The 11,080-nt window shown below is 38.5% G+C and overlaps 1 protein-coding gene across 2 annotated transcripts; it reads right to left on the reverse strand.

Moving 5' to 3' along the window:
• Positions 1–5,173: 5,173 nt before the first annotated feature.
• On the reverse strand, positions 5,174–9,725 carry bhlhe41 (basic helix-loop-helix family, member e41). 2 transcript variants are annotated; one of them, XM_058387946.1, is made up of 5 exons: positions 9,063–9,725; positions 8,869–8,932; positions 8,596–8,706; positions 8,401–8,512; positions 5,174–8,273 (listed from the first exon to the last, which is right to left on the reverse strand). In XM_058387946.1, the coding sequence occupies exons 1-5, from the start codon at positions 9,122–9,124 to the stop codon at positions 7,402–7,404; spliced, it is 1,221 nt and encodes a 406-aa protein (XP_058243929.1). In that variant the 5' UTR covers positions 9,125–9,725; the 3' UTR covers positions 5,174–7,401. The 2 variants fall into 2 exon arrangements, with proteins under 2 accessions (XP_058243929.1, XP_058243930.1); XM_058387947.1 differs by having other exon boundaries at positions 5,185–8,273; positions 8,596–8,703; positions 9,063–9,722.
• Positions 9,726–11,080: the final 1,355 nt, after the last annotated feature.

Consider the following 11,080-nt stretch of genomic DNA (forward strand, 5'->3'; position numbering starts at 1 on the left):
GTAGTTCTTTCAGCAGCTTCCTGTTCAGGGTCACCACACCAGATCATCTGGTCCACATATTTGATTTGGCACAGGTCTGACACAACCCTCCCATTATATCCAGGCTGGCACTGAGAGTGGCCTCTTCAGGGACTGGGTTGGCAAAAATGCAGGATCCTGCCCCTGGACCTCCAGGGGCGACTAGCAGATGCACCATTCCAAATATAAGATTTATCAGATAGTTCCATCTTACAGTACCTGAGAAACTGTTAGATTTGTCCTTAGATTCCCCATCTATGTATAGCCTATGTATAGATATTTTGCACCAATCATGCATTACAGCTATTTGAATTGATTGACATGTGGTGACCATAATGTTTATAAATCTCAACATGTTTTGGTGATTATTAATGCTTCACACTCTACTGAATAGTTTGACATCAGTTTTGTCAAGATTGGTCCCAAAGCCTAGGGCTAGTTCACAAAATGGTCCAAAAAGCAGAATTTTAGAGTGTGATAAAAACAAATTAATTATAGTATACCTTATATTTCAAGATATATGCATGTTTTTGTGTGCACACAATTCCCTTAAATTCCCACTGAAAGCTGAGTGGCTGGTGTTTTTTAAATGTAATTAGGTCACCATCAAAAATCCATCATCAGATTAGCACACAGACCATACCAAATTTTGGTTTGATTGGATATATGGTTCCCGAGAAACAGTTATCTGACCCCTTTGGATAAACAAATTCACCTTAAACTTTGAAGCTGACCTTAAAATCTTGTCCTGCTTTAAGGTTTTGTGTGAATCCAATAAACAAGGACTTGTGGGTTATGGCTATTTGAGTAAGTTAGGCTCTGCCTCATTAGAATTGATTGATGTGTCACAGCTGTATTGTTTTCCAATGTCAACAGGTTTTTAATCATTATTGAGGTACACACCCTGAGTAGACTAACAAGTTTGTGAAGATAAGTTAAAAATCAGTAAGTAGTTTTTTTAAATGTACATTTTGCAAATTAGCAAAAGAAAAAGACAGGGAAAATATTGAGTGTAAGTGTAAAACATATTTCGTGAGATATATACCAGAACATACATGCTTCCTCTACAGTGCTAGCATAGTTTGTCCCCTAATTTCCAATAATCCTATAAACATTTAATCTTGTTCTTGAAATATTGTGCTAACTGAGAATGTTTAACCTGAAAATGAATGTATATATTTAATGTGGAAGCATAAAAATTCCTGTATACAGAGAGGAAGTGTGGCTTGAGCCTTTTGATGCTCTTGAGCTTATCAAATAGTTGATTTGGCCTCTCCTAATGTTAATAAATAATGGCTTGTTTTACTGGCAGTGAAACCTCTTTGGACTTCATAGTGAGAGTTAACAATAACAGCTTTCAAATGCAAATGGTACACATGAAATAACTGTAGATTATTACATATATCTGCTTACTCCTAAGTAAAATCATGAGGGAATAACGCCCACGTGGCCATGGAACAGCTGAGCAGCTGATTATTCAGTTACTTTTGGACCACAAATAAAAAAGTGCTGTAATGTCTGTGCTGTTCACCTGATTTTGATGTAAATCCCATCAAATTAAAGCTGAAAGTCATAATTTCATTTCAACTCCAATACATTATGGTAGACAGTTGATATAACAATAATTTTTGAATCTGATTAGAAATGCATTGCAGTGTTTATATTATACACATTATTTTAGAACCTTTGCTCATAAATCATATAAAAATAAAATAAAAGCTTTATAAATGACTTGAATGAATCATTTATATTACAGAGTCATTAAAAAATGGACTTTTAAAGACCAGACAAAGACTGGGAAAAAATTTTTTCTCCTAATATTCAGTTCAGATTCTTGTTAGTTGGCTGCCAGGAGTGGAACATGATGTGCTTTGTGCATGCTGAGATGCTTTTCTGCTCACCATGGTTGTAAAGAGTGATTATACGAGTTACTGTATCCTTTCTGGCAGTTCTAACTAATCAGGATATTTTCCCCCTGACCTCACTTATCAATAAAGCGTTGAAGCTCTTGGCCTGCCACATGCTTGGCTGATTAGATAACTGCATGTGTATGAGTGTTTGTAATAAAAATGGACGGTGAGTGTATATTCCCAGGTTAAAGGGGTTTTAGGAAAAGTGGCTGAGTTTTAATAAACTACCAAACAAGAGCTCCCTCTTTGCCAGGCCTCGGCTTCATCCAATCTGATGTACTTGTATAGTATAACCACTAGGTGGGATTGTTCTCTCGATAATGAAGTGGAAGTGGCCTCTTCAATTTCTCTTATATCTGACCTTAGATTCTGTTCTTAGTCAATAAAAAAACAAAAAGGTAGATTAGGTCTATAATCTATTCTTTTGACTGGATTATTATACTAAGAAACTAAGATTCATTATAGAATTTTGCAAAGTTCTTTGAATAAAAATGCACCAGCCCACACTGACATATTTATACCATATTACCACAGAATGTTGATTAATTTTCTATATCAAAATGCCCCTGACAGTAGTTCGGGCTACACGGCAAATCATAGGTTGATATTAATTGGTGTATGTTATCATTATCATAAATAGTCATTTATTAGCATTTTTCAGTATCTGCCCTTTGCATCATTCAGAGGTAAAGCTGTACTGTTTATACAAACTTTCAGACTTTATGGGTTTATTTATTTATTGCATTTATTGTTTTATTAACTTCAACAGAAAGAGAAAAAAGAGGCTGGTGAATTAGCATCTGTTTAACAGCGATAGCAGGGACTAACATTAAATGTAACTATAAACGAGAGATAAGAATGATGTGTTGTTTAATTAACAAAAATTTTAGCAAAATTCTGTCATGAATAAAACCTTTGTTACTGAAACATTTTGCAGTTGAATCAGTAAGTCTATTTCATGTCTGGCTGTATCACACCCCTCATTAATTATTTTCCTATTACATTACACCAAATTACGTTTTATTCCATACAATAATAAGCTTTCTTATAATAAACTGGGCTCCAAGCCTCTAAATGCTACGAGTTACATTAATTGTTAATTAAACATGATACCTGGTGCCTTAAAGGTCTACAAAAAGTAGCAAAATCTGTCACAGCTATACAACCCCATTGCTCCTGCTTTAAACAGGACAGGAAATGGTCCATGACTAAAGTTATTTACTGATCCCTACCTTAAAGACTGATTTATGGTCATCTTGGTATTGTGCCTGACACCCCATATTTTTTCATGCTAGGTACTTCTGGATTTCTTGTGCAAGTCCAAATCTCAAACTGTGGGCAGTGTAAGCTTTACAGCTTATATTTACTACTGAATAATGAGTGTAATGTTGTCATGGTTGATTTTTTTAATTACACCACAGGGCTGTTGAATTCCCAAATCTAATTGGTCACATGGGTGTTGATTAATTTTCTATAACAGCAGCCCTGACAGTAGTTCCAGGCTAAAGATTTATATTGATGTGTTTGTTCTAATATGTTATAATTTTTATAGCAAAAACAGGCACAGGGACTTGTATGGCAGAAATAAACATACATAACAAAACATGTTCTTATTTGAACGTTTTTAATACAGAAATGTTTATTTTAGAAGGAGTTTCCAGTGTCTGAGCTTAACGTACAGTCAGAGGTAAAGCTGTTCATTTACATTTCTAGACATGGAGTAGTGTCCAGGACTGGGGAATTTCTCTGTAACATGACAAACTGCATTTTTTTTCTCCAATAAATTAATTAGAAGCCCGGAAAATAACGAGAATCATCGTTGTGGTGAGAAAAGTCCCTCTGACACCAGGTAAAACTGAATACCTGTGTTGACAAGATTCGCTTTTTTCAGTATCACCTATTCAAGCACTAATATATCTGGAGGTGAGATACTGACTGCGCCGTGCATCATTAATGAGGAGGATCCTGATGTTGTGGCCCCTTATTTCTATTGGAAGCACTGTAAATAGTTTCATAGAACAACAAAAATTTCCCTTAACAACCATCCAGTGTGTTTATTACTTTGTGGGGTCTGTGCTGATACAGGCGTATGATCCACAGTGACAAGTGAATGGGAATAAAAGGCCATAATTCATCACACCTCATACACCCTGCAAACTGCCAAGCAGGGTAGAATAATAGAGAACACAGAAGGTGTACTGTATGTATTTATAGTATTTCTGTATCTGTAAGAGGATTTACACTGGATATTTCTAGTGTGTTATGAATAGTATTTAACTGTTTAACCAGGGTTTTTTTTTTTTAATTGATCCTCAGATTAAAATCACAAAGGCTGTTTCTACCTAAATGTTTTTATAGATTATCTAACATAAATTAATTCCTTAATAGGGTTATAATTTATGGAGTTTACTTTTTTTTTTTTTTTTTTTTAAGAAATAAGGGCTTTATTTGTACGCTGATAATTCTGGCCAATGTAATTACCTTGTACTTTTGTGATAGTGTGTAAACATATTACCCAAGGCTGCTGTAAAGTGCACTGAAATCACCTTAAAATTCTGGGTGTTGTTTTGCCCTAGAGTGAAAAGTAAGCAATCCTTTTTCCATCTCATGTCACATGATTGGACCTAAGCCCTGGCTTACTGTACATTCCAGTCCAATGACTTTCAAGTCACCTGATTTGTTCAGAAATAGACATCAAAATAGCATTAACCCCAATAAATAGTATGAAATGTGTAAGCTCGTATTAGCGGCGAATATGAGTCATGAGCGCTGTTATTATTACAATGTTCATTCATTTGTTCAGTCATTCTCTGCAACTGCTTTATCCTAATCTTGATCGTGGTGGATCTGGAGCTTACATGAGGAGCACTGAGTGCAAAGAAGCTAAATTATCTGTAAAAAAAAACTAATGAAAGCATCTAACAACCAATAGAATCATCTCATATTTGATTTGTAATAATCTCATAGTAAGAAATGTTAGATAACATTCCCAATATTCAAGATATTAAAAACTTGCCAAGATATTTTTTGCACTGCAGACCTCAAGAGTCACTTCCCTGTCGCTTTTGTTTTCCCTATGGCTAACACATCTGAATCAGCTCATCAGCTGATGGTCATGACCTTCACAAGTTGGATCAGGTGTTTAAGTATTAGGAAAACTTTATGCTCCACAGAGCAGAGCTTTCCCGAGACTGATGGTACTTACCCCTAGCTAAAAGGATATTAAAGTGACCAAATGAGATGGCGTCAGTGAGTGTACAGAAATAATCCATTAATAAAAAGGGCACTGGATAGTCTTTGAGCTTATGTTTATTTGACAACTGTGAGCAATAATTTATAACAGCAGTAGTGTAAAGCGTTAGCGAAATGTGCAACATTTGCTTAGGTTTATCCTTTATAAAATCCAAAGATTCCTTCTACAACATAAACATTGGACATTTTTGCGTATTCACAAACTATTTACATACACATGCCACTACATAGGCAAAAAGACAGTTGAGGCAAAGAGGCTATAAGGGACCTATAAAATGTGTTTTATGCAAAAGTAAATGGCAAATTTTGCTTAAATACACATATGCTCGCGCTGACTGGAAAGGTATTGGTTGCAGTCAATCTGTCCTTGTAATAAAATCCCTCATTTTTTCATATTTTCCTCCAGTACCAAGGTATAATGCATTCTTTAATGATTATGTGTAATGATCACATGCATTACACATGTTCCACAAGATTCCTAATCACTTCAGATCTTGATCTCGGAAAAATATTAAGAGACAGCATGGGGTATGCATGTTGTATGTTTGATTGTAGTTATTCAAAAGCTTAAGCTGTAATAATAATATCTGGACCAGTGCAGTGTTTGGGGAACTAACTTTACTACAAAATATTGGGATTAACGGCAGTACGAACTTAGGCAAAATATGCATTTGCCCTGATCAGTGAGCCAGACTACTACTGAATTTATAGAAGCTTTTCACGATTAATTTGCAAAGACATTTACTGTATAGCAAAGCTTTCAGAAGAATTCAACTGAAATTTGTATAGCTTTACAGTAAGCTATTATAGTTTATTCAGTATTTATACATTTAGTCCAAGACTTGCCTTTAAATCATGAGGATTTCGTTAAGAAAATATATACTGTATATATAAATTACAGGCAGAATACAAAGGGTAATGGATTATAAATAATGTGTGAGAAGAGTTTTAGAGGAACAAAGAAGGCATCGACAAGTGCACTTTACCTCGCGGATCTACTTTTATCAGAATATTTACAAACGTTCATATCGACAGAAAACAGATTACATTCAATATCAAAGTTCCACAAGGTGCTAACGTATCTGGAGATGCACGTCCAATACAGTAGCTCTCCGCATACTGAGATGTTTTATCACAGGGGGGCCACGTGGACCACTCCAGATTGATGTGCTAGACTAATTGGGACTTTCGTCAGAAAGTCCTCATGGAAATTGTGATTCCCTAAGCCAAACTGTCTAGAAAATTGTCCTGAAGCAGTCAGATTATTTTAGAGGGTGTCACGATGTTGTCATATCACAAATACTTTTCGAGATTGCTTATGAATGACAAGCCCATGCTAAGCCAAAATATCCAGAGTGTAATTTCACACCTCACTTAAACTCAAGTTCAAATGAGTTATAAGGGAGAGAGATAGGACTGTCAGAACAGTAAGTCAAAGGACTTACAAGGCTACTCACAAGTTCTGCCTGACCAAAATTGAAAACTACTTTCATCCTAACAAAGATTATTCAGCTCACTGCACTGCCCCTACCAGAGGAGCATCTGTAGGAATGAATCTGGCTCTCAATGCGAAAGTATCTTGAGGTATTTAAGTAACTCTTTCAAGCACTGAAGATTAAACTGTGAAATAAGAATCTCACTATCAGTGGCAAATCCTGTAGGCTAAAATCTACCAAAAATAAAGCTGTTCCTAAAAGTACTGCATCAGTCGTTTCAGCTTGCTTGAGGTCATTGTCATACAATACATCCAAGATGCCAGTATGAATCCAAATCAATGATAAGAGGTGCAGTAGGTTATAACTCAGCGATCAATTCGACAGTATTGCACATATACCAAGTTTCCTCAGCAAATAAGAGCAAATTCTCAATTTAACCGATTTTTTAAATATCTGCTATAGCCAATGGAGACAGACTGTATGCTGTTGTCAGTCAGTGTCGATTCCCATTCCAGTGTCAGCATTCAGTGCAAAAGGCACTAGGTTTTGTTCCAATGTCCCCGGTTGCAATGTCCCTACACAAAGACCTGTTCAAAACCCTGTTTTGCACACACTTTCAACTCCAAAATAAAGAATAACAAATAACTGGTTTTTTATCGATAAATCCATAGAAACACTACAGGCCACAGAGTACTCGATGATGATTAAATTAAGGAATAGATAAACACACAATGTCACAAGCCAACAAGAGAGCGCGAAAGGTCAAGTGTTCCTTCAGACTAAGTTTAGCCTGTAGTGCTGGTTTCCTTCATTTGGGTCTGGTCCTCTTTAAGATCGGGGTCTGAGTTCTGTTCCTCGTCGGTAGGAGAGGATGCACCTACCCTGTTGGATTGTTTCGCCTCATTGGAGGGAGAAGGGCAGTCTTTTTCTTGTGAAGCAGCCCCGAACCCCAGGCTTTTCTCGAGAGATCCTCCGGGGAAAGCAGCAGCTGCGGCGGCAGAGGTGTGCGCGGTGATGCCGGGGTAGAGCCACGGGAAGGGCCCGCTCAGCGCCGGGTATACTAACTTCTCCAGACTGCTCTTATCGAAAAAAGGCATGTAGGACCCAGCTGCCGAAGGGTTTATGAAGTAAAACGGCACGCAGAACGGAGTCTGTTGCCCCACTCCAGCCATTCCCATTAGCGAGTTCATAAACGCTAGGTTTGGCTGCTCCGCGCTCCCTGCGCCGCTGTTCTCACTCCAGCTCATTTTGGGCTTTTTGGCGACGCGCTCATCCCCGAACTCTTGCTTTATTTTAACTCCACCGACTCGGACCGTGTCGCATGCTTTTTCGGCTCTAGCGTCGCTTTTGTCGGCTTCACCACCGTATCCGCTGTCGGTGTCCGTGTCGTTCTCGTTGACCTCCGGATTCTGAGTCCTCTGGATGACGGGAACGCAATTGGCCTGTCCGTCCCTCTCCTGCGCGCCTAGCTGCGGCTGCACGAGGCGCGCCAAAACTTTGTGCAAATGCTCGATGAGCTGCGTGCACCTCTGCTCACAGCTGGTCCACTTCTCCACCGTGCTCAGGTACTTCAGGACCTCTTTAGCGCATGCTTGAAATCCCGAGTGGAAAGCGTCCAGGTCTGCTCGGATGGAGGACTTCAGGGAACGGTCTCCTCCTGATCGGACACAGAGGACAGCCTCAAGTTCATACCCAGGAACTATTCAGACTAGTCAAGTCACATTACATGCTGTGACGTGTGCTCATCTAGACGTTACTCTCAGGGTATGTGTGGTGTGATTTACCGTTCTGCAGTGCCAGGATCTTTTGGTGCTGCTGCTCAGTGACGGCCGTCAAAGCATTCAGGTGTTTCAGAGTTAACTCCAACACCACCGCCTTCTCCAAGTGACCCAGTGTCTACAAACAGTACAAATTAGACTGAATATCATCGAGGTCGCACAAAAACAATGGACTAAACTAAAAATGTTTAGATTTTATACCGTTAACTTAAGGTGTTCTGGTAATAAGTCTTTCAATTGTCCAATACATTCATTAATCCGGTCCCTCCGTTTCTTCTCTATCAGTCTGTGCGGTAACTTATAAGCGTCCTGCTTTAAATAAAACACAATTAGACAACAGAAAGTTCTGCAAATACTAATCAATCGATATGGTTCGTAAAACATTTATTAAAGTAACACTTTGAACTATCTACATGATACAATCATTATTTAGGGTCTACCTGGCTGGTAACAATGGCTCAGATCCGCACTTACCTTTCCTTCCTCTCGTTTCATACCTCTCTTTGACTTGCACATATAAAGAGACGAATAATCGACCCTAAAAAGGCAAAGTCCCAGATCTTAGGAGGCAAATCCATTCATGTCACATCATGCAACTATAAACGGCGTTTCTACATATATATATATATATATATATATATAAATATATATTAAAAGGACAGCATTACCCTAGGAAGTCTGCGTGATCGAGGAACGCTCTGTCCTGCAGTCGCGATATTCTTTCATCCATAACTTTTCACCTTTTCTCATCCGATTCTTTGGCAAAGGTGCGTGCGTAATTCCGAGCCGACGGAAAGTGCTAGGAGAGCAGAGAGAGAGAGAGAGAGACCGGGGGAGAGAGAGAGACAGGGAGAGGGAGAGAGAGAGCCGTGCGTTATGTCCGGCAGCACAGCGCTTCAGAATGACGCCGAGATCAGCGCGAGCTGCCACTATGCGCGGGAACCGGAGCGTGCGCGCGCCACCGCCCGGAACTGCTTCGAGCTCACGTGTAAACGGCACTCGCTCGAAAAGTCTGCTCGCTAATTAGCGACCTCTCGAGACCCCGCGCCGCCGCAGAAAGTCGTCTACAGTCCGTGCAACCAATCAGAGACAGCTGTCTGACACACAGATGACGACACTGTGATGGCTATTCATAAATAGATAGCTCAGATAAAGGAGGGGTTTAAAACTTCAACACTAAACTTACATGGTCCTAAAGCCAATTTGCACCTTTCGTGATCGATAAAAAAAAAAACCTACCGTCGGATCTCGTAAACAGCTTGCGAGCAGAAAACCGATCATGTACGCCGGTGAGGCGCGCGCACTCAGGGATCTCGTGCTGCGTGCTTTAACACGTGCGCTATGGCTCCTGTAGTGCACTCACCCTAATGGAGGCTGTTCCGTGCAGGTGCAACCTCACTTGCCCCCATGTGAACCTGTAGGCATACACTAAAACACGATTTTCTACCGTTTTTCAGTAGTCTTTATGATGACACAATATATTTTTTTTACATGACAATATGTTTAGAATAATCTTGTAGTGAAATAAAAACCTCAGAAACACGTTGTTTACATTACAATATTTATGATCTGCCTACTGATTCTGGTGCCAATTAGTTTGTGCAGTATTGTAATTCTTCCTGTGAGAAGTTAATGGTCATTTGCTGTGCTGACATCACAGGGGGATATTTATAGCAGAATTTCAATGATGATTAATATGAGAAATCAATTTCAAGAATCTCTAACAAAAGTGATAGCACATTATTTTCAGGTTTCTCTGTTAGCTCCTAAATGCAAAAAGAGCAAGAGCCTCTCTCTCTCTCTCTCTCTCTCTCTCTCTCAGTCACATTAATGAGATATTCAGGGTATGTAAGTAGAGGAGACAGCAAAAGCTCAACTCAAACTCCCAGAATGCTTTGCATCTATTTAACACAGTGCATAGACGACCTATGAAATGAGCAGCTTAATGTAAGCAGTAGTATGAATGTTAAAGCTCTGGAACCTTATCTGTCAGAGCAGGTAGTCAGAGAGCATTGTGGGTAATGTACGAAACAATTAAAACAGACCTACATGTCAATGAAAGAAGCTAAAAAATAGATCTCTGTAAATCATATAATAAATAAAGATGCCATTTACGGGAAAATGTTAACAATTTTGTTGTGATTTAGTGATAATTTGGTTGTCCCAGGACTTCCAGGAAGCCTTTTTACAGCCCTTAAGCAATAGGTTTAAAAGTGCATGTTTTTTTGGAAATTTTGTTATCCAGTAACAGTTTGAGTTTAACCACATAAACTCACTATCCCAGCTTCGATATTTCTGCAACTAGAACACAACATGTATTTGTTTATGTAATAAATATTACAAAATAGAAAGTATCATTTTACTAAAGGATGATGTGTGATTAGCTTTCTTGTGTGAACGTCTCCCTGCCCTTTTGGTACAATAACAAATAAACATTAAGCGCTATAAATAGCATTAATAAAAAAAAAAACAAGGAGATTTAAGTAAATGCTGTAAGCAAATTGAATCCATAAATTCAATCAACATTTCAGTAAATATATTTGAAAAAGTGGTCTATTTTTAATAGATAAAGAACGAAAAGGGTGATCTTTCGACTGTACCTGGACTCCTAAATCAACAAGGTATGTGTGTCTAAAAACATGGCAAGTAGACAAACCTTAAATATAAAAATAGGTCATTTAAAAAC

This window comes from Hemibagrus wyckioides, linkage group LG04, assembly GCF_019097595.1.
Source record: "Hemibagrus wyckioides isolate EC202008001 linkage group LG04, SWU_Hwy_1.0, whole genome shotgun sequence".
In the NCBI taxonomy this organism is placed as follows: Eukaryota; Metazoa; Chordata; class Actinopteri; order Siluriformes; family Bagridae; genus Hemibagrus; species Hemibagrus wyckioides.